At 39.1% G+C, this 24,571-nt stretch overlaps 2 protein-coding genes across 5 annotated transcripts in view; both read right to left on the bottom strand.

The window, feature by feature from the left end:
• NAIP (NLR family, apoptosis inhibitory protein) overlaps nt 1–18,848 on the bottom strand; it is a 47,655-nt gene extending 28,807 nt beyond the window's left edge. Inside the window, exons 1-6 of one of the 3 annotated variants that reach the window (XM_005857997.2) lie at nt 18,762–18,848; nt 9,446–9,586; nt 7,703–7,774; nt 4,875–5,445; nt 3,460–3,559; nt 483–564 (exon numbers count right to left, since the gene is read on the bottom strand). In XM_005857997.2, the coding sequence (XP_005858059.2) occupies nt 483–564; nt 3,460–3,559; nt 4,875–5,445; nt 7,703–7,774; nt 9,446–9,556 (936 nt within the window). In that variant the 5' untranslated portion in view covers nt 9,557–9,586; nt 18,762–18,848. Of the gene's footprint in view, nt 1–482; nt 565–3,459; nt 3,560–4,874; nt 5,446–5,882; nt 6,043–7,702; nt 7,776–9,445; nt 9,587–18,761 lie in introns of those variants that run through there. The other 2 variants (XM_014549458.1, XM_014549465.1) reach the window with 2 other exon arrangements.
• GTF2H2 (general transcription factor IIH, polypeptide 2, 44kDa) overlaps nt 18,569–24,571 on the bottom strand; it is a 24,514-nt gene continuing 18,511 nt past the window's right edge. For both annotated transcript variants that reach the window (XM_005857994.2, XM_014549490.1), the window contains 3 exons: nt 22,973–23,075; nt 20,615–20,654; nt 18,569–18,873 (listed from right to left, as the gene is read on the bottom strand). In XM_005857994.2, coding sequence (XP_005858056.1) covers nt 18,754–18,873; nt 20,615–20,654; nt 22,973–23,075 — 263 coding nt within the window. In that variant the 3' untranslated portion in view covers nt 18,569–18,753. The remainder of the gene's footprint in view (nt 18,874–20,614; nt 20,655–22,972; nt 23,076–24,571) is intronic.

The raw sequence follows: 24,571 nt of genomic DNA, 5'->3' as shown, positions 1-24,571 counted from the left end.
AGTCATGTTAGCCAATAAATTCCCCTTTTTGCTTAAGTCAATTTGGGTTGGGTTTTCTATGACCTGCCATTAGGGAATCCTTACTAATAGTTACAGAGTAACCAGCTAGGAGACAGTAACTGAGGCCCTCTGAGGGTGATAGTGACATGGTCCCAAAATCTCACACAGGAATTCAGACGGGGCAGCCAAGGGAAGCTAGGGGAGGTGGCCTCAGTCAAAGAGGGAAAGACTATGAGGAAGGCAGACTGGCCAATCAAAAGCCAGTCCTGGAAAAAGGACTTTTAAGGGCTCTAGTTTAGCAAGGGAATAGATTTTCTTCATTCTGCCAGATGAGAAGTTGGGGTAGGAAAGAAGGGAATAAGAAAGTAGAATTCATGACCGCCCCCCCCCAAAAAAAGAAAGAAAGCCCACCCTCTGCTAATTCAGATATTATTAGGTAATCAAAAGCCAACATGAGGGGGGGAAATGCTGTTATAAATTACCGTGACATCAACAAATCCCTTGTAGCTTTGAATATACTGGGCAATTTCCTCTGAGGACTTCTTACTTTGAAGAAATTCACATCTATAATTAATAAACATAATTAAAATCTACACCAATATTGTGACAGAGATGTTCTATATCTCTAGTATTATGGTGATGGTTACACAATAAACATTTGTTAAAACTTACTGAACTGTACACTTAAAAATGGTGAATTTTTTCAACTTCAAATAAAACTGTCAAGAGACTTATACCAAAATGTAAGAGATTCATCATTATTCTCACATAATTATTCTTTACTTACATTAGTGACAACACAAATAATTTAAAATTAAGACTTAAAATTATCTTTTCTCTTGAAACAAAATATATAATACAATCAAAGAGACTGGTTTACAGTAATATATATATATTGGAGATTTTGTTAGTTAAATTACTATGGTGGCCCAGCTGGCATGGATCATTGGTTGAGCATTGACCTATGACCCAGAAGGTCACAGTTAAATTCCCAGGCAGGGCACATGCCAGGGTTTATTGATTTCAGAGAGAAAGGGAGAGGGAGAGATAGAAACATCAATGATGAGAGAGAATCATTGAACAGTTGCCTCCTGTACGCCCCCTACTGGGGATCCAGTCCGCAACCCGGGCATGTACCCTTGACCGGAATCAAACCCGGGACCCTTCAGTCTGCAGTCCGATGCTCTATCCACTGAGCCAAACCATCTAGGGCTCTATATATTTTCAAACAAGTCTGTATATAGGTTGAGTGGCTTTACACGTTTTTTTAAGGGCTTACACTACACATTATTTTGCATATTGCTTTTTTCACTTAACATATCATAGACATCCCTCCACTTTTGTGAGCATGGCTGCACATGTGCAAGATGACTTATAAACATAGATAACTGCCCAGGTATTGTGTGGTTGATCTATGATACAACCAATAACCTCTTTGCATGTAGTAGGTATATGACAAATATTTGTTAAAGAAATAGGATATGATGCCCTAGTTGGTTTGGCTCAGTGGATAGAGCGTCGGCCTGTGGACTGAAAGGTCCTGGGTTCGATTCCAGTCAAGGGCACATGCTGGGTTGTGGGGCTCGATCCCCAGTAGGAGGCGTGCAGGAGGCAGCCAATCAATGATTCTCTCTCATCATTGATGTTTGTCTTTCCCTCTCCCTTCCTCTCTGAAATCAATAAATATATATATGTAAAAGAAATAGAATATGAGCCTGATCACATTGCTAGATCCAAGTACTAGGTTATAGGAAATATAGGAAGTGGAAAAACATTAAATAACTCCACAGAAACAGATTCAGCCAAACCGAGAGTGTAGGGAATTTTACAGGACAGATTATATGGCTTCTATAAAGGATAAATGACAAGAAAAAGAGGAAAGAAAGAAATCTATAAATTAAAAATATTAAGAGACAGATCAACTAAATGTAACAGACAGATTTGTTTGGATTCTGATTTAAATTAACCAGCAGTAAAGAGAGAAAAGGAGTTGGAGGGATGTGGACATTGAACAATGACTCAGATATTTGATTATATGTATTGTGGAATCAATGTTAATTTTGTTTAGGAGAAATAATGATACTGTGGTTTTATGTCTTAGAGATATTTTAGTATATAACTCTAAAATATAAGAATATCAACTGTTTGGATTCTGATTTAAATTAACCAGCAGTAAAGAGAGAAAAGGAGTTGGAGGGATGTGGACATTGAACAATGACTCAGATATTTGATTATATGTATTGTGGAATCAATGTTAATTTTGTTTAGGAGAAATAATGATACTGTGGTTTTATGTCTTAGAGATATTTTAGTATATAACTCTAAAATATAAGAATACCAACAAATGGCATTACATGACTTTAATATAATCTGGTTATTATTATTTCTGGAGAAAGGTGGGTGAAAGATGAATGGAATATTACTTGGCCATGTGTTAGTAAGTGCTTATTATACTACTAGAGGCCCAATGCACGAAATTCATGCAAGAGTAGGCCCTCGCAGCCCCGACTTCATCCAGACCTTCATCCTGGTCTCGACCCCCCCTTTGGGGGTCGAACGACCCTTTCATAGGGGTCGCCTAAGACCATCGGAAAACACATATATAATTACATATTGTTTTTGTGATTAATCAGACCCTTTCACAGGGGTCGCCTAAGACCATCGGAAAACACATATATAATTACATATTGTTTTTGTGATTAATCACTATGCTTTAATTATGTTCAATTTGTAACAATGAAATTGGGGGTCACCACAACATAAGGAACTGTATTAAAGGGTCACGGCACTAGGAAGGTTGAGAACCACTGGTCCAGAAGGTCATCTGGATGGTCGTTCCGCTGTTTGGCCGTTCAGTTGATTTGCATATTATACTTTTATTATTATAGATTCTCTCCACCTTTGAAATTTTCCATAATAAAGGTTTTAAAAACTATAAAGGGAATGAATATGTATTTGCTAGATACAAAGTGATGTAGAAATACTAGTAAATATAGCATTAAAAATAATTAGAATACACTTTATTTTCTAAGCAGGGAACTAAAGAGCATTGCAACAATCAAAATTCTGAGTTTTTAAAATAAAATGTTTCTGTTTGGTATATAATCAGCAGTACATGAAACCATTTGTAATAGTCTTAAACATTGTTTTACTTTCCAACTTCCTTTAAATGCCATTTTACATCATCCCTATGTGAATTATTCTTATTTATCAATTAGGGTGGATCCTGAAACTTCTACTTGACAAAACGTGTCTTCATATTTTGGATGATAAAACATTTAAGAAATTATTTTTAAATTATGTGATTCTTGCTTGAAGAAATTCTGGAACATTCCAGTTTTGAGTAGGGAAAAAACCTGAAAATGCTTCTCTAGGAAGGTGACTCTTGTCTTTAGTTTTGTTTCAGAGGAGAGAGAAAGAGAGAGAGAGAGAGAGAGAGAGAGAGAGAGATCTACTTACTTGGGGAACCACTTAGCATGCTCCTTCCAAGGATCATCTCCTTCCTCCCAATTTCCTAAACATCCACCACAGGAAAAGCACTGCACAGTGTCGCGTTTCCCTGCATGTGAAGAAAATATTTAGATTGTTCGGCAATGGCACCACGGGTAGTCCCAGAAGGTCTGTCTCTGGGAGTTGCCTCTCTGTGCGTGAGGAAGACTTACTCCAACATCTCTGTGCCGTACACTGTCATCTGGCTGAATCTCCATCCACAGCCCCAGGGCCCAAAAAGACCATTTTTTAAGCCTAGGACCTCCCTGTCAGCCATGGCCATACTGCACATACACCTGTTTAACACCTGCCCGCCAGGTGTTCCCAGAGCTGGTATTTGCTATTTGAGCTCTCAGAGCCACAGTAGTGGGGAAGCAGAGAAATCCAAGAACTCACAACGTAGAGCACGGTTAGAAAATCTAAGGTGTAGCTCTGCAATGAAATTTCTATGGACACAGGAATTTTTTAAACTCTTTGAGCCTCAATGAACTCAACTGTGAAATGGAGGTAATTGGTGAGTTTGTTGGTACTCAGTAAAAGATTGCTGTTATTGTTATTACAATTCGCATTCACACCCATCATAACATTTACAGCATGCCTAGGTCAATTCAACTGCAGTTTTCTTAAATGCAGTTTGCCCTATACATTAGAATTAGCCCTACGATTAAAACCAACCCACCAACAAACAGAAAGCCATTCCAATATTGCAGCAATTAAAAGAATCAAAGGAAGATCTTATAGCAGCAGCAAAAGGAAAAGGGGAGGAGATTGGGGTCCGGCTGACCTCATGATTTATTTTATTTTATTTTATTTTTTGTTATTCCTCACCTGAGGATATATTTTGCATTGATTTTTAGAGAGAGTGGAAGGAGAGAGGTGAGGAGATGGAGGGGGGAGGGAAGAAAGGAAGGAAGGAGGGAGGGAGGGAAGGAACAAGGGAAGGAGGGAGGGAGGGAGGGGAAGAGAGAGGGAAAGAGAGAAACATCAATATAGGTGGCCGAGGATTGAACCTGCAACCCAAGTATGTTCCCTTGACCAGGAATTACACCTGAGACCCTTCGGTGTGTGGCCCGACACTCTTACCACCTAGCAACACCAGCTAGGGCCCTCATGGCTTATTTTAAGGACCTTAAGAATGTTGTCAATATTGTCTAAGGTCCAAATTTAAGGAAAAGTAACTGTCTAATTATGTACATATTTGACAAATTAATATGTGATACGAAACATAAAGCTCAAGTAAATTACTGAAGTTGAATTTTAATAAACTAGACCTTATACCTAATACATTTAACAAGTGAGGAAAGGTTCACAAAATATGGCAACTGAAAAATGGAACCTAAACTTAAAACTCCGGAGAAATGCTTCAGAAAATTGTTTCAAATTACCTGTAAAGACAAAGCCAGCTGCTGAGAGCTCCCGTGGGGATGTCCCATGGGCATAAAATGGCCAATCGTGGAAGGATTCAAGTCTGGCCTTCTCTTCTTGGTACTTTGCTTTGTCTCCTCTCATCTTGCTCTCTGGATTCTTAACTCTTATGTCATACTTAGCAATGTTGCCAACATCTTTGCCCAAAAGGAACTCACAGTGCGGGCTGAACTTCTTATGGTGTTCTATGGGGAGACGCTTGAGGGTGGTACAAAACAGGATTAAGCTACAGCAGAAGCACTGCACCCCCGATTTTATGCCGGTGAAATAAAACCCAGCCGCTGCCATCTCCTGTGGTGTCCACGAGCTGTAGGAGTCATAGGTCACAAAAGTCTTTAACCTTTTTGCTTCACTGCGCATTTCTGAGTTAAAGCCCTTCTGCATTTTTTCTCGATCTTCCTGCTCCTTTTTTTCTATTTCCTTTACAAACTGAACCATGTCGATGCCTAGAAGAGCAGACAGCTGAGGGAAGGCAGTTTCGTCATGCTGGGAAATCCTCTGGTCAGCGGCCTCCTCCTGTGAGGCCATTTTCTGAGAAGGGAAAGAAAAGCAGGTTAGCAGACATTTCCACTTGTTTGACTAGTTCTGAGATTTTCTTCAATCCTTTTATTCTTTTTTTTTAAAATATATTTTATTGATCCTTCACAGAGAGGAAGGGAGAAGGACAGAGAGCTAGAAACATCGACGAGAGAGATCGATCAGCTGCCTCCTGCACGCCCCCCCAGTGGGGATGTGCCCGCAACCAAGGCACATGCCCTTGACCGGAATCGAACCTGGGACCCTTCAGTCCGCTGGCCGACGCTCTATCCAACTGAGCCAAACCAGTTCGGCAACCCTTTTATTCTTACTTTTCATTTCTTCTGAATAGTACTGCTCTGTGCATCATTCAGCCCGAGGGGGAGGGAAGACACTAGTAAGTTAACGACAGCCCCCCTCACTCCATCCTGTCCTCCCAGCAGTAAGGTCACCTGCTCCGTCCAAGCGGTTGGAGGCCCTCTTATCACAGCATCGTCGTCACTTACATCAAAGGCATAAAATAGAGAACTCCTTGGTGTGGTTACATCAATCCAAAGATGCTTGCTTGCATCCCCAACACTTCAGGAGCCTCAGGAGCATTCCAGGGAACACCTGCAGGTGGAATCAGGTGGTTCCACTTTACAAGGTGCTTTATGTGCCCCCTGCCTTTGTCCAAATTGCTAAGCTGATTTGCAATTTGCCCATCTACCCACATTTCTGCAAAAGTGGCAGCGAACAGAAGGTCTTTCTTTTTTAATATATTTTTTAATTGATTTCAGAGAGGAAGGGAGAGGGAGAGAAAGATAGAAACATCAATGATCAGAGAGAATCATTGATTGGCAGTGAACAGAAGGTCTTGATGAAGGCCAAGCGTGCCCTTCATTTTGCAGTAACTAAGGCAAGGAAAAGCACTCAGTGGTCCGTAATGAGTTAAATCTGTTCCAGCAGTTTCCTGAGCAGCTCTCTAGAGCAGTCCACAGGGTTACTTCGCTTTTTGGTTGATTAGTTCCTTTGTTTCAAGTTCTCTTGCTGCCCTCTCCCTGCAGCGCCTCTTAGTGATTATCTATCAGACGAGGTCTCATTCTGAACAGAAGAAATACTTGCACATCTCTCCTTTGGCCTCATGCTTCTTCCCTTCACAGGAGAAACCAGCCAAAGTTAGGTCTTGGCAGGCTAAGGCCCTTTCTTAGTTACTTTCATTTTTGCCAAAGCAGCCAAAACCAGCTGAGATAGCTGGCATTCTCAGCTGACTTCCCCTCTATCTGAATTTCTGTTTTAATTCACCCAGCTACTTCCTCCAGCTCTGGATTGACCACATTTAAATTCCATTGCTGTGCCTTCCCTCCCATCAATAGTCATAGTACTTGAATGAATTCAAACCAGGGATTCCTCGGCAGCCAGCCTGCCATCAGTGGTTGTAAATCTTTCGCCCACTTTTCATTTTTCTTTCTGCCAACCAAAGCCTTGGCCATTATTTAAGTTATAAAGCAGAAGACTGTCTCAATGATCCCATTCGCAGTGCTATCTTTAGCATGTCTACAGGTTTGGGTACTTGCAAAAAACTCACTGGGCTCTTTGTAGTATACTTACATAAGACTTTGATACAGGTAGAGGATAAGATACAAAAATAAAAATAAAAAACAGGCAAACGTCAGAGAGGGCTCAGATCCCAGGTCCGGTTCCAGGCGGCCTAAGCGGCACAGGCTGTGCTGCATTTCAGGGAATGGACAACCTAGGTCTGTGCGAGATACCTTGGTCTCGGGAAACTACAATCCCTTTTCTACTCTTCTGGTCACGTGGCCAAAACTAGGCTACATGACCAGCCTCAAAAACAGAAAAGCTGGTGTAGGGTGCCTCTGGCCTGTCTCAGACCCCAGCACAGGACTACAGTAATCACTAGTTAGTACATTCCATGCAGATTTGGCCAAGAGACAGCACTGTGGCTCCAGGCCTCCCCAGAGATAAATAAACACAGGTTTCAACAGAACAGCTAGGATCAATTTTAGGTTCATGGCCAATTTTGCTCATCAGGAGGCCATTTCTGGGGACGAGAGATCTCCAAGACCCTCTCCAGATTTCATGTCCTTTGACTACAAGAGCAAAGAGTACCAGCTGAGGCAACTATGTCATGGATCTAGGATTTAAACCCAAGTCTGGGTGGCTATAGTGCCTGTCCTCTTGCCTCCAGAGAAACAAAAATAAGAGAAATAAGAGTGCCGTTACTTCAGGTGTGGAAGAAAAGCACCTTTGCCAGAAATGGTAATTTACTTACCGTGAGGTTTAGCCAAAGTCTCTGTCCAGTGGAAGGAGAATGGGCGGCCTGAGTGCAAATGCTGTGTTGGTCCTTTAATGGAAAGCAATGAGAAAATATTTGAGGAACTAAAACTGAAAACAAATTGCAGTTCACTGAGAAATTACCCATAAATGCTCTAAGTATGAAGTCAAAAGGGCCAGTCAGGACCCAGCAGCAATGACAACACCTACCAAGTCCCACAACAGGAAGTGTTTTATTCTAAACAGTTAAGATTGGTTAGTGCTCACAGTGCTAGTATAAATCTTATTTCTTTGCTGGTGACAGTTTCTATCTCTCTGGTTTATTTTAGGATTTTCTCTTTTATCCTTGGGGTTATAAAATTCTAAAATGTTGTGTATAGGTTTGGGTGTTTCTACATTCATTGTTCTGGGCACTCAATGGGCCCTTTCACCCTGAACAAGGGGGTGGCCCATCAGCCCTAAGACATTGTTTTCTATAATTTTCTTTGATGATTTCCAACTGTCTGCTATTCTCTTTTCACTCTTCCTGGTATCCCCATGATTTAGGTGGGGATTTAATTGATCATCTAAACCCTCCCCCCCACCCCCCGCTATATTCTTAGTGCTTTTGCTCTATTTTCTGGGAAATTTCCTCTCCAGTATCTTCCAACTCTCCAATAGTAATTCTTAATTTCAGCAACTATAGTTTTAATGTCCCACAGCTCTTTCTTGTTCGTTATTTTCATGACATCTTATTACTTTTAGCCAACACAACCTTTCTGGCTCTCTCCTACAATATTGTCAGATGATAAAACTAAGGTTAATGAGGAGTTTGCTGTCCTGTTTCAAGGGAAAACAGCCCGGAATTGGGGAGGGGTGCCTCACAAGCAGTGGACACTGTTCTCCAGGGATTCAGGGCAAGAGTGAGTTTTATAGAGAAGAGGCAACAGGAAACAGGGCAGGGTTGGCTAGGAGGGTGGGGGTTTGCTTACCAGTATGTTTTCCTAGGGGAAGGTAAACTAGCTAAAGCCGAGTTGGAGGATTGTGATTGGTGGATGTTAGGTTTCCCTGACAGGTGTGTCCCATAAGTGCAGGCTGACTGAGGTTCAGATTTGTGACTTGGGCTAGGCCACAGGGGTGGCCTTCATTTTTCGGGTCCTCATAAATTAACTTTATCAATACTAAGGTTTAGTTCATCAGTTTCCTAAATTATGTTTTCTCCAAGGCTATTACCATTTACATTTGTTTATTTTTCACATTTCCAGACATCCTCAAATGTACACTGATTCTCGGTTTGCAATTTATGTTTAGGAAGTAGGCCATTGAAAAGCTGATTGGTCAGAATTACGGTTAAAATCTAATTAAAAGCCACATAATTGTGATTTGAACTAAGCCCTTTACTTGGAGGCCAGACTGGGGAGCCAGGGTTTACCCTGGAGAAGCTCTAAATCAGAGGAACTACTTCAAGTCACCTGTCAGACAGAGCTGGCAGCTGAAAGCACACTGGGCCCGTTCCTTGACCAGAAAAGGACCAGTTCTAGAAGGATTCCTTGTCTGGGGGTACCAGTGCCCACACTAGCTCAAGTTAGCTGAAACAGCTTATTCAGTTTCTTTAAAGATAATCATCTAGTATTTTTTGCCTCAGGTTTAAACCCTATCAAATAATCTGATGGTGGGGTGGAGGGAGCCAACTGTCCCATGCAGATTTTAAATTAGTCCATCGACTTTCAGCCCTTCCCGTCATTCCTGCCCTCCTTCTTACCTGGCATACCTGGCACTCGGAGTCCCCCGCTGCTCCAGGATTCTCTTCAGGGTGAAGTCTCCCACAGGTGATATGTGTGTTCAGGCTGTGGTTTCCTTTGGCCCACTTCATTGGTTACTACTATTCAATTTGAGTTTCCACCTTCCAAAAATTTGTTAAAATATTCTATGTGCTGATGGTCCCCTCCCGCTTTCTTAATTTTTTCTGGGTTTATACTTTAAAAATAATTTCAATATTGTGTAATTATTATAAAAAATAAGAACTAAGGCGCTCTCCCTCCGGGGAGCATGTCTGTCCATGCCTTTCTCTTTCCCCTCCCTGCCCCAGGCATGTTACCATTACCTTCTTCACTCCCAAGTTCCCAGGGCCCTTCCTTTACCTCTATAACTTGTTTCCTAAGCCCATTTCTTTTAGGAATTACTTTTTTCTATCTCTGATTTACCAAATAGCTTGTTTGGCTCAGTGGGTAGAGCGTCAGCCTGTGGACTGAAGGGTTCCGGGTTCGATTCCGGTCAAGGGCACATGCCTGGGTTGCGGGCTTGATCCTCTGTGTGGGGTGTGCAGGAGGCAGCTAATCAATGATTCTCTCTCATCATTGATGTTTCTAACTCTCTCTCCCTCTCCCTTCCTCTCTGAAATCAATAAAAATATATTTAAAAAATAATTAAAACGAGACTAGTACTTGCTAGACACAGTTCTAAGTGCTTTAGACATGTACATATAATCCCTTTAACAGTAACAAAGCAGGCATGTTATTTTCATTTTACAGACGAGGAAACTTAGGCAGATAGGGGTTCAGATGAACCAGTCTGGCTCCGGAGTCTGCACTCTTAACCACTATGTGATGCTGCCGTAAAGGCTACATTTTAAACAAAGGCAACCCCAGGTGTCCCAGAAAGCTCATTCCCTCCTCATTTTGGTATTTGAGCAGGTAGCAAAGCTTTTTCACCAGCAGGCCTGGCATGTGATCTCCTCTGGCTAAGCGCTGGTCCAACAAGGCCAATTTCCCAGCCAAGCAGCAATTATTGTTAAAAAGTTGGCCAGCTGTTCCCTGGTCCCTCCTAACTTTTGTATTAACATGTATAATGTTACAGGGACAGCCAATCAATGATTCTCTCTCATCATTAATGTTTCTCTCTCTCTCCCTCTCCCTTCCTCTTTTGAAGCACTTTCCATGGTGTATCCAGTTGCAACCTCTCCACACAGCTGACCCTTCTGACAATAAACCTCACTTTTCATCTATGTTGTGTGCATCTCTGCCCAATGCAGTACATTTGATGTTGTAACTTGTAGATTTTGTTGCCCTTATTTTACTATTGTTTTCTAAATGTATAGGATTTTTAATGATTAGAAATCCTCTTAAATTTTCTAAGTAGATATTTGTATTATCTGAATATTATGTTAGTTTTGTTTTTTACAGTCATTTCATTTTCTTGTCTTATTGCATTGATGCTATCCTTTTATCTTTTTGTTAATCCTCACCTGAGGATATTTTTCCATTGATCTTTTAGAGGGAGTGGAAGAGAGAGGGAAAGACAGAGAGAAACATTGATGTGAGAGAAACACATCAATTGGTTGCCTCCTGCAATAGCCTGACCAGGGCCCAGACCAGGGAGGAGCCTGCAAACAAGGTACATGCCCTTGACCAGAATCGAACCTGGGGCCCTTGGGTCTACAGGCTGATGCACTATCCACGGAGCCAAACTGGCTAGGGAGATGCTATCCTTTTATATAATGTTACTTAATAAGATGATAATAGATATCCTATCTTATTTTAAAGTTTATTTTTTTCATCACCATTTATCCTCCCCTATGCCCTTACACCTCCCCCCTACCCCCTGCAACCACCACACTATTGTCCATATCAATGAGTTACCTTTCTTTTCTTTTTTTGCTCAACCCCCCACCATCCCCCAACAGCTATCAGCCTGCTCTTTATTTATGAATCTGTCTCTATTTTGCTTGTTAGTTCATTTTGTTCATTAGATTCCACATCAGAGAAACCATATGGTACTTGTCTTCCTCTGACTGACATTTCATTGAGCATAATGTTCTCTAGGTCTATCCATGCTGTCCCAAAGGGTAAAATTTCCTTCTTTTTTTTTATGGCGGAGTAATATTCCATTGTGTAAATTTATATCCTATTTTATTCTTGACTTTGGTAGACATTTTTCTGAAGTTTGACCAATAAGTATGATATTTGTTGTAGATTGTTAGTGGATATCCTTTATCCATTTTCTTTTTACTCCTAGTGACACTGAAAACTCCTGCATAGCCTTAACTGGAAAAAGATCCAAATATCACTTCTATATGGCAGGAAGGGGGGAAGAAATCCCCAAAGGAAGGGAACTAAAATACTAGGTAACCAAAAACAAATATGCAAACACATACATAGCTTGTGGGAGTGTAAAATGGTGCAACACAATGGAAAAACAGCTGGGCAGCATCATGTACATTTACCATTCAACCTACCAATTCCATTCCTACATCTGAAAGATGAAAACATACTAACACAAAAAATTATTGTTCATAGTAGCTTTATTCATAACAACCAAAAAAACCAGAAACCACCGCAATGATCATTGGGAATAAACAAATGATAATGTATCCATTAAATGGAATATTAGTATGCAGTAAAAAAGAACAAACTATTAATACACATAACATGGACAAATCTCAAAAATATTATGCTAAACAAAAGAAATCACACATGCTGCATGGTCAATTTGTAAGCAATTATACAACAGCCAAACCTAATCTATAGTGACAGGAACTGATCAGCAGCACCTGGTGCTGGAAGTCCTGGAGAATACTGACCAAAACGGGGCCAGGTGGGCAGATGAAAATGTTCTTTCAATTGTGGAGGTCACTGCATGGATGTACTAGTATACATTTGCCAAAAGACATAAAACCATCCACTTAAAATGGGAGCATTTTATTGTAAGTCACTGATTTTTAAAAAATTCTAAGGACACACACAAATCCCCTAAAGTTTAAAGAGAATCTAAAGAAATGAAAAAGCAATTCCATGTGTGGATTTGTTTTCTGTAGTTACCTGAGTTAATTTTTTCTTTTTAAGTTCAGTAGAATTCTTTTATCCTGTTTTTAAGTGGCTTATCTACCTCTATAACAGAGGCAGTGGCAGTGGTTTTCATACTTCAGCGTTTATCACAATCACCTGGGGGGTTTGTTAAACCACAGATTAATAGGCTCACCCCCAGAATTTCTGATTCCAAAGGTCTGACAGGGCCAAGAATGTGCATTTCTAACTTTTCCCAGGTGGTGCTGATGTTACAAGTCCAGATACAACCTTCGAATCACTGATTAGAGAGAGCCTGAAAGACCCTCTTCCTCTAGTCAATTCTTTATTTTATTTATTTATTTATTTATTCTTTATTGATTAAAGTACTACATATCTCTCCCTTTTTCCCCATTGACCTCTCCCTGGCCACTCCCACCCCCCAGCACATGCCCTCACCCCCCTACTGTCTGTGTCCATTGGTTACATTTAGTATATGCATACATACAAGTCCTTGGTCGATCTCTTACCCTTCCTCCTCCCTGCCTTTCCTCTAAGGTTTGATGGTCTGTTCAATGCTTCTCTGTCTCTGGATCTATTTTTGTTCATCAGTTTATGTTGTTCATTATATTCCACAAGTGAGTGAGATCACGTGATATTTATCTTCCTCCGACTGGCTTATTTCACTTAGCGTAATGCTCTCCAGTTCCATCCATGCTTCCAAGAGAGTAAATGTGCAAGTATTGCTAGTCAATACAGGGCAGGGAACAAAGTGGCTTCTGCTCTTTTTATTTTTAAATATATTTTTATTGATCTCAGAGAGGAAAAGAGAGAGAGATAGAAACATCAGTGATGACAGTGAATCATTGATTGGCTGCCTCCTGAATGCCCCACACTGGGGATTGAGCCCACAACCTAGGCATGGCAACCCAGGTACATGCCCTTGACCGGAATCGAACCTGAGACCTTTCAGTCTGCAGGCCGATGCTCTATCCACTGAGCCAAACCGATCAGGGCATGTCTAGTCAATTCTTAATACTGAACATCTAAACTGAATTATCCCCTAAGAGGGATCTATCCCAGGAAAGCCTGATTCCTGAAAATTAAGATGATCTACCCTGATAAGGAATAGAGAAGATATAGGCGGGGCCAAAGTTTGTAAACTGGTGTCCTGTGATAAGTTTTATTTAGCCTGTTCGGTTTTTAAAAGTTAAACACCAATGTTTAAAATTTAGGAGGATTCACTTAAAAATCCAGTTTTTCAGTTTCTCTTATCAAAATACATGGCACCAGGGGACTGACATTCCCAGGGGAAAAAAAAAAAAAAAGGTGGGGGCCAAGTAATGGTTACCTCCTCTAATAAAACTTTCTTAAAAAAACTAGGTAAAAAATGCACATGCATAAAACTCAAAAGGTACAGAAAGATGTATAGTGAAAACGGCGTCTTTCTTCTATCCCTGAGCCCAGCATCCAGAGGCTGCCTCTTTTAGATGGAACAAGTGCTTCCAGATGCCACCACTTGGCAGCAACCTGGCCCCTTTCCACTCACTTGCATTATCTGCCTGGCCTCTGTAGGCACGGGGTTTGCATCCCAGCCCATTTACAGCACCTCTTCTGCATTCCCGAAGCCCTTGGCAGACTATTTGCGCTTTCACAGTGACTTCTTTATAGGTCTCCCTTCTAGGCTGGGAGATTCACAGCTCCATGAGGTTAGGGTTTATGTCCTCTTTTTAGTGTCTATACCAGGGGTGAGCAAACTTTTTGACTCGAGGGCCACAATGGGTTCTTAAACTGGACCCGAGGGCCGGAACAAAAGCATGGATGGAGTGTTTGTGTGAACTAATATAAATTCAAAGTAAACATCATTACATAAAAGGGTACGGTCTTTTTTTTTTTTTTAGTTTTATTCATTTCAAACGGGCCGAATCCGGCCCGTGGGCCGTAGTTTGCCCACGGCTGGTCTATACTCTATATCCTACTACGTAGGTTACTATCAGATAGATAGAGATGTACAGGTTTGAACGAACTGTGTATTATTTTCAGGGCCCTGGCCTGAGGTGTGACTCAAATAGCAATTCAGTCAGGTGAAATCACGAATTTAAATCCCATAAGGACCCCATCAGAGCCCCAGTCCACCTTGTAATAGGTTTCCCCAGAACAGAATAGGCCCCACAGACTCAAACTTCTTGCCCTTTCTCCTAAATTCTGCCACCCACGAAAGGCCTGCATTTCTACCACCCCACTTCCCAAGGACTGGCTGTGCCCTTTCTTTCTCACCACTCGAAATCATGTCATGTTATGAGTTTGCCAATCATTACAGTGATACAGACAGCTGAACACAGATGGAACATGAGGAAGTTACAAAGCATTGAGAAAACTTACAAAATGTCTATGGTTCTTCTTTCCTACTGTCATTATGAGAAGAAGTCCTGCTGTCCCCTCAGTTTTGAAATATGTTAGTATTTTGATTGTGACATGCCTTCAGTATATAGTGGGTCACCCGTGGTCCTTAAATACAAGACTCACATTTTTAATCTAAATCTTCAAATAGTACTGCCATCTTTGTTTTGTATATATATAGTTATTTTCAAGGGCAAGAGTCACAACAAAATAGAAACAGTGCACGTATTGCCACATATAGGTGGAAAATGTATCACTTGAACCATGACCCAAATAAATGAAAAAGAAATTTGATTGCAGTTTCCCTCCAACCTCCAACTCCATTACTACTGCATTATTTGATGAACAGGATTGCTTTTGTGTTATTATTCAGGCCCTCAACTAAGAGCTAACATTAGCTAAAACATTATTTGCATTTGCTTCACCATAACTTCCCAAGATTCCATAATTTTTTTAAAATATATTTTTATTGACTTCAGAGAGGAAGGGAGAAGAAGAGAGAGATGGAAACATCGATGATGAGAGAGAATCATGGATCAGCTGCCTCCTGCACATCCCCCACTGGGGATTGAGCCCGCAACCCAGGCATGTGTGCTTGACTGGGATCGAACCTGGGACCCTTCAGTTCACAGGCCGATGCTCTATTCACTGAGCCAAACCAGCTAGGGCAATGTTATTATTTTTGAATACTTTGTTTACATGTCTCAAAAATTAAAACTATTTTAAAATGATAAAAAAATAATTCTCTCTCAGCCCTGCATTCACCTACTCCTCTACACCCTACCCCTTTGTATTCTCCCAGTGTTTCACTTTTAAGACAGATTTATTGAGATACTAGTGGCCTGGTGCACGGATTCGTGCACATTGAAAGGAAATTAATTAGAAGAAATATTTTAATATCGCTATTCACTCTTTCTCTATAATAGAAGTGTCAGAGATGAAAGAAAATTAGTAAAATGTATATGAAAATAATATATAAATTAATAATAAAAATAACATGATATAACAACAAAAACATGATATAAAAACAAAAACATAATATAAAAACAATATTGATAAAAACCATGACTGATAAATTGATGAAACTTATTCTAATATCTCTCTGTATACCACATTAAGAGTAAAAACACTTTCAGAGTGCTTGACTAATTTTGTGATGAAGAAGTATTTACAACTTTAACATCACATGCTCTTCGAACTTGAGAGGAAGCAACATATAACTATGTCCAAAAACGGATTCAGTAGGAATATTCCTACTCTGTCTAGAGTTTGTCCTTGTGATTTATTAATAGTCATCACAAATGCTGGCATCACAGGAAACTGTATTCGAATTAATTTAAATGGGAGGCCAGTGTCAGACGGGGACAAATCAATTCTTGGAATCAGAACAACCTCCCCTTCCGCAGATCCTGTTAATACTTCAACTTCAATAATGTTAGGTCGCAATCTTTTGATAATAAATCTAGTACCATTATAAAGACCCCATTTACTATTAAGATTTCTCAGTAGCATGATGACTGCACCTACTTTCAATTTTAATTTATAACACGGCATTCCCAAAGGAGTAATACTATTAAGAAATTCGATGGGAATATTTTCCTTTTCGGCATCATCTGTTGAATCAATGGAATCATCACTCAAACAGGTGTGAAAATCTCCATCAAGTATATCCAAAATTCCTTCATTTAATTTATGAACGTGCTCATTTTTAGGACAAAAAAATCGCACGTTTAGATATATTTTTAGTACTATCTATAGATATACTATTTCCAAGGGTAGCTTCAGTAATAGATGCATTACAAATCATTTCACGGGAGATTTCACTAATATCCATCCTATATAATAAAAAGCTAATATGCAAATTGACCGAATGGCAGAACGACAGGCCACTATGATGCGCACTGACCACCAGAAGCCAGGCTCACGGCTGGTGAGTGCAGTGACGGTAGCGGAAGCCTCTCCCACCTCCGCATCAGTCGGACATCCCCCGAGGTGTCCCGGATTGCGAGAGGGCACAGGCCAGGCTGAGGGACACCCCCCACCACCAAGTGCACAAATGTCGTGCACCAGGCCTCTAGTTCCTAAATGAAAACTGCTCTCAAGTTTGCCATCTCCAAGTTTTACTAACCATTTGCTATAAGCAAAATCCTCTGATCTCATGTTCCTTTTTTTTTAAAAATATATTTTATTGATTTTTTACAGAGAGGAAGGGAGAGAGATAGAGAGCTAGAAACATCGATGAGAGAGAAACATCGACCAGCCGCCTCCTGCACATCTCCCACTGGGGATGTGCCTGCAACCCAGGCACATGCCCCTGACCGGAACCGAACCTGGGACCCTTGAGTCCGCAGGCCGACGCTCTATCCACTGAGCCAAACCGGTTTCGGCTCATGTTCCTTTAAGAGACAACTGTCTGAAACATCTCCAAACACTACAATACTTAGCCAGCTTCAGAGGTACGTTGTGCCAATAGTTGCTCTTCAGACATATTCTATCAAAGATGCCTTTCTTTCAGCTTCAGAATGTCAACAAAAACAACAAAATTCACGATCAACAGTTACAGATCGAAACACATGCGTGCAATTGGCACCAGTGGAGCTTTGTATGTATCGCGCATGCACAAGTCAAGCCAGCGTGTGTCATATGTAGCGGCCGGTCGGACAGATGGACGTTTGGTCACTTAGCCTTTTATATATAGAGATACTTTACGTACCACACAATTCACCCATTTGAAGTGTATAGTTCAATGGTTTTTAGCATGTTCACAGAATTGAACAATCATCATCACAATCAATTTTATTTATCCTCACCCAAGGATATTTTTTCATTGATTTTTAGAGAGAGTGGAATGGAGGGAGGGAGAGGAAGAGGGAGATAGAGAGAGAACATTGATACAAGAAGGACACATCAACTGGTTGCCTCATGCACGTACAAGCACAGGTAGGTGGCTTTGACTGGAAATCGACATGACCTCAACCTCATTCCTACCCTCACTTTCCAGAACCTCCCAAATAAAGGAACAATACTTTCATCTTTGCCTCAGGTTCTACTTAAAAAAAAAATTATCTTTATTGTTGAAAGTATTACAGATGTCCCATTTTTTCCCCATTGACCTCTTCTAGCCCACATCTACCCCCAACCCCAGGCCTTCACTACACTATTGTCTGTGTCCATGGGTTATGCATATATGCATATAAGTTCTTTGGTTAATCTCTTCCCACCCAACCACCCCCAGAGGACCCAAGTTAATAAATTATGCGAACTGTAATTTCTAGGGTAACCACTAAAAGAATAAAAATAAAGTATGTAATTTCCAAGCTAGTTGAAGAAAAACCTAGAATAGTATAAAAGAATCAATCCAAAAAAGGCAAGAAAGAAGAGAAAAATAAAGATGGAATAGTATAACATAAAGTGAGATGAGAGATTTAAACCCAAATATATCAGTAGGCATTAATTTCATAACCATTGATTAATTTTATCCTACATTGAATTAACACTTATACTTAATTTCTTTTTATACTAAAAATCAATAAAACTAAATCACTGAAAATTATAAATATAATAATGTAACTCAATGGGGGAAAGGTGACATATGTAATATTTTCGACAATAAATAATTATTTTTAAAAAAAGAAAACATTATGACTTAAAAATAATAGAAAACAAAATTAACTAAAAGAACTACTATTGAATTCTAGAGATTGCTGTGGCAGGACACAAATTTTAAAATATAATAAAATATTACATTTTTTTAGCAAAAAAGTTTCTTAAGTCAGATTTTCCTTTTGAACTGCTTTTCATGTTTTAATTGGAGCTTCTTCTAAAGAATCATTTTATTTACAGTTTCAAGTTTCTTTTTAACACATATAATGTGTACTATATGCTGGAATCAAATACCTGAAGGAGTTGGAATATTATGAATACAGCCAGGACAACAGTGGAGAGAGTCATGAACAAAAACATCACAGTCCACACAGAAAACATTTTGGCACACAGTGCAATGATAGACCTGCAGTGAAAAGAAGAAAAGTAAATTTAAAAAGCAGTTTCTAAACGTTAAGCAGAGCATTCCTAGAAGACACTAAAAGTGCCTTGCTCTTTTATAGCTCTTATCAATTTTTCCCCACCTACATTACTACTTCCAATGTACTATATGTTCTCAAATCTAAGGTGATTATTTTTTTCCAAAAAAATTCCTTAGAAATGAAGAAATAACTTTGTCTTTGAGTCTTAAAGTTCCTTCTATTATGGGACACTCTCGATTATTTCATTTTAAGTAACTATCTGGGGAAGACACAAGCTTGAAATTAGCACTAGTTTTGAATGCTTAGAGAGGTCATCTGATTGGTTCAATTAAAAAGAGAAGCACTATGGGGGTGGAGGTGTGGAGGTGGAAGAGGGTATGGGGGATAAATGGTGATGAAAAAATAAAGTAAAATTAATTAAAATTTTTTAAAAAGGAGAAGCACCACAATATAACACAGATTTAGTTATTCCTTTGGTAATGACCTCACAATTGCAAAAGTTACATTACCCTTTTAATTAAACACCTAAAGAATTTGGCAAAAGACACATGTGAGACAAATAAAAAGAAAAAACTCATTATTCTATTAGTATTAATTAGTATTTAGATATCTGTGCCTGGGTAAAACTTCCAGAGCAGCATCATACACATATTCAAAAATCATTAAATCCTAAACAGCATAAAAACTGTCAAATATGCCCTAGCTGGTTTGGCACAGTGGGTAGAGCATCGGCCTGTGGATTGAAGGGTCCCAGGTTCAATTCCAGTCAAGGGCACATGCCCAGGTTAGGCTCAAAACCCAGTAGGGGGCTTGCCAGAGGCAGCTGATCAATGACTTCATTACTGATGTTTCTATTTCCCCCTATCCCTTTTTCTTGATTTCAAAACAAACAAAAAAACTGTCAAATAATTCAAAAAGAGATTCCAGTGAGGATGAAGCTACTGACATCAAAGAGGAATGTAAAACGTAATAAAATTGTTTGATGAAATGTGACAGTAGAATAAACAAGCAATCGTTCCCACTAACATTTTATATAGTTTACTAGATGCCCGGTGCACGCAATTTGTGCACGAGGAGGGTCCCTAGGCCTGGCCGGTGATCAGGGCTGATCGGGGCCTTCATTCCAAGCTGCCCCCTGGTGGTCAGCGAATGTCATAGCGCGCAATCATGTTAGCCTTTATATATATCTATATCTATATCTATATCTATATCTATATCTATATCTATATCTATATATAGCATAGTTTTAAATATGAACAAGTAAATTAATAAAAAATTAAAACTAGACAATTATCTATCTTACTTGTGTCTTTATATAAGTTTATACATTCAAATTGGCCCCTTTCAAAAAATTTTAAAATATTTTCTTATTGGCCAAATGGGGGAATAACCTTTGATCTGTGGCCATCTTAAGTGGTAACTTCACTTCAAAATGTCTTATGACAGCACTTAAAGCACAATACAGAGAAAAAATATTTACTATTTCCAAACTAAATGCAGTTTAGCTTGCAAACTGAAGACAGTTTAAAGTACTAAAATATCTTTGTAGCAAAATTAGAATGCAGAATGACAAATAAATGTTTAAACTATTGTGCTCCATTTTATCTCTACCTATTATTATACTTCTGAGGAATATCCTGATAGGAGTTTGCTCTTCAATAATCTACCGAAAACTTATAATATTTCTTGTACAATATTTAATATTTAGAAAGTACATAAACTTACATGTTGGTCTTTCAATTCCCCCTGACATCCATAACAAAATCTGAAAAAGTTTAAGAATCATTTTGTTTAGAATTAACTCATTAAAATAGTTCAGCAAAAGCTCATTAACAAAATACTTTAATTAATAAGTAATCTTACAATTTATTTATACATGACTTTTAAGAGAAAGAGTTAAGAATACCAGTAATTTTAAAAATTCCATGGTAAATTCAGTCATCTAACAGTCAGCCCAAAATCATACTTCAAAAAAAATTTACTTTTCTTTAAGAAGGAAGTTGATCCTAGTGATTTCAGCCCATGCATTAAACAGGAGGCAATATAAATGTATAGATTTCATGTTTTCTAAAGGGAACTTATAAACTACTGCAACATATTATCTATAAAAGTGGTTTATGCCACGTGAAGAGAACCATAAGTTCGGTTTTGGTACTTTCGTTCCTCTTTGTATTCATCTGTATAGTATTTCCAAATTCAAAATGAGAAGAAAAGCTGTTCTGTACCAAATCATCTAAGCAATAAATGTGATACTTTAAAAACAGCAAAAAGAAAAAGTACTTTTATTCTCATCAAGGTTAAACATGAGATGCTTTCTCAATTGGGATTGTACAAGGGAATTAAACCCTACAGAAAATGATCTAAGTGACTATTTTTCACCCCTCCCAAAGATATAGACAGCTGGTACAAGTTAATTTATTACCTATAATAGATGCTTATAGGCTTAATTTTCAAGGAACGATTTAGAGTTAATAATTCTCAAAACTTATTACAAAAAAATAACAGTTGCCTACCTATCCACCCGACACTTCATTTCCAGCTCCCCAGAGCAAACACCTTCAAAACTTTTGTCTAATAGTTATCTATGCATATAGTGCTATCTCTTGGTTTTTTCATAGGCATTAGCTATGAATCTCTTACTACGGAAGATGAGCATTTAATTCTCTTTTACCCTCTTGAACCAATAGTATGTACATGTATAACTAACGTCATTCTCAATTCTATATAATTAAATCATCTTAGGTAGAACAATATTAAATATTTAGTATATTATAACTATATAAACATTCAGTTGAGACATGTAATATAACTTTTCTCTCTTTGAAACATTTTTTCCTCGCCCTAACCAGTGTGGTTCAGTTAGTTGAGCATGATCCCAGGCACCAAGAGATCGCTGCTTCCATTCCTGGTCAGGGCACATCCTGGGTTATGGGCTCAATCCCTGGTAGGGGGCGTGCAGGAGGCAGCGGATCGATGTTTCTCTCTCTCCCTTCTCTCTCTAAAATCAATAAAAACATATTTAAAAAATCATTTTAAACATTTTTTTCCTAATTATTATAGCCATCCATAAGCTTAGTTTTCTATGGAATTACCATTACCTCAGCCCCAACCTTTCCCTGAGAATTCTAAAGATCCTCTCATTATGTGCAACCACATCAGGAATTATATAGCTTTTGTCCTCTTGGTGACATTTCTCCTGGAACATTTTGACCTTCTCCAAACTGGAATGATCAATCTCCACACGACATACAAGAGACATTCTGGGGTTTCCATTTATCATCATTGTAGGTTTTTCCTTAGCCAATTTTGAATTAGATAGATATTCCTATTCTCTTTCATTCATTCCCAGTTCCTTTGAAGCATCTCTTCTACAACTACCTCAGAAAATCTCTTTTGAGACCTTACAAGTCTGAAAATGCCTTTATTCTACCTACCTACATTTAATTGATATCTTGACTGGGTATATAACTTAGGTTGGTAATAGTTTTCACTATAAATTTTGAAAGAAATTGTTCCTTGTCAGTATCCAGTGTTACTGATGAGAAGCCAAATACTTTTAATTCCAGATTATGTGACCTAATTTTTCTTTTCCAGAAATGTTTAGATTTTGCTTCATATGCTGAAATTTCACAATTATATACTTTAGTGTGGGTGTTTTCCTTCAATAGTCCTTTCAATCCAGAAAGTTTTGTTCATTAATAGTAGAAAATGCCCTTGAAGTATTTCTCTTCTCTTCATTTGATCTTTTCTTTATTTTCATATTATTCTGACATTAAACCTTCTGGATAAATTCTCCAGTTTTACACCATGGAAATTAGCAAATGCTAAAAATCAGGGCTTTTATTATTTTTTTATTTTTGGAGAGCTGGTCTACTAGTATACCACATAGATGGGTTTAGGGAAACTAATAGATTTCTGAAGATCCAGATCTATTTAATGAGTCATTTCAGTCATAACCAAGGCATTATATATCTTGTTTTTTAAAGTAAGAAATAATTTTGCCCAGGTTAATATAACTAAAATGTAGTCACAATGTGTTCAAACATTACCTCTTATAACATAAATTAATCAAAATGCATATACCTTTCGCCATTATGTTCTTCTAGGGGAACTTCTTGAAAAGCATCCAAAGGAAATAAATGATGGTAAGACCGTGCCAAATGGGGAGCAGACACCAAAGTAAGACCTGACATGACAGCAGAGAGACATATTAGTAGCCCAAACCTCATAAAGACAATGGCTGAACTGTCAAATGATACAACTGAGGCTAAGTATTTTCAAGTGTTTTGTTTTTTTTCAATTGCAACTATTCATTTCCTCAGTTTACCTGTGGCCATAAAAGGAGATTCCAGAATAGATGGAGTCTTAGTTCTGTCACTAAGCGTGTGACCACTCTTTGCTTATTTGGTCACTTATAAATGAAATAAAATTCTACAATTCTATTAATTTAATTCCTCATTCTTCTTATATATATTTACGTTATGAAGTAAAGAGTTGCAAAAATGTCTATCAGACTTGATTCATTTCCTTTAAAGAATATGCTTTGTGCAAATCAAAACGACAATGCAGTACCATCTCACACCTGTCAGAATGGCTATCATCAACAAATCAACAAATGACAAGTGTTGGCGAGGGTGCAGAGAAAAAGGAACCCTCATGCATTGCTGGTGGGAATGCAGACTGGTGCAGCAACTGTGGAGAACAGTATGCAGTTTCCTCAAAAAACTAAAAATGGAACTCCCATTTGACCCAGTGATCCCACTTCTAGGAATATATCCCAAGAAACTAGAAACACCAATCAGAAAGGATATACGCATCCCTATGTTCATAGCAGCACAATTTAGAATAGCTAAGATTTGGAAAAAGCCTAAGTGCCCATCAGTAGATGAGTGGATTATAAAACTGTGGTACATCTACACAATGGAATACTACACTGCTGTAAAAAAGAAGGATCTCGCCCTAGCTGGTTTAGCTCAGTGGATAGAGCGTCAGCCTGTGGACTGAAGGGTCCTGGGTTCGATTCTGGACAACGGCACATGCCTGGGTTGCAGGCTTGATCCCCAGTAGAGGATGTGCAGGAGGCAGCCAATCAATAAGTCAGTCAGAGAAAGATAAATATCACATGATCTCACTCATTTGTGGATTATAATGAAAATACACTGATGAACAAAAACAGACCCAGAGACAGAGAAGCATCGATCAGATGCTTTCCTCAGAGGGAAGGCAGGGGAGGGTTGGAAGACACATATGTAAAACCTTAATAAAAAAAAAAAGTATGCTTTGTTCAGAAAGAGAATCAGGAAACTCTTCTGGAATGCCATGTTTGGTCTTAGAAATGGAGTACTGGACACTCAATAAAAAGTATTCTAGCCCAGCCAGGTGGCTCAGTTGGTTGGAGCATTGTCCCATACACCAAAAAGGTTGTGGGTTCAATTCCTGGGTCAGGGCACATACCTAGGTGGTGGGTTCCCTCCTGGTCGGGGCATACAGGTCATGCTTCTTTCTCTCCCTGCCCTTCCTCTCTCTCTAAAATCTATTTTAAAAAATATCCTCAAGCAAAGACAGACTGTGGAATCTCAGAGGGAAGGGGAGGATGGGTGGGTAGGTGGGAAGAGATCATCCAAAGACCTTGTATGCATATTCACATGCACACAGACAATAGAGTGGTAAAGGTCTGGGGGT

The sequence above is a fragment of the Myotis brandtii genome, unplaced genomic scaffold, assembly GCF_000412655.1.
Source record: "Myotis brandtii unplaced genomic scaffold, ASM41265v1 scaffold115, whole genome shotgun sequence".
NCBI classification, from domain to species: Eukaryota; Metazoa; Chordata; class Mammalia; order Chiroptera; family Vespertilionidae; genus Myotis; species Myotis brandtii.
Note: the sequence above shows the minus strand (reverse complement) of the source record. Positions and strands in the feature narration are given on the sequence as shown.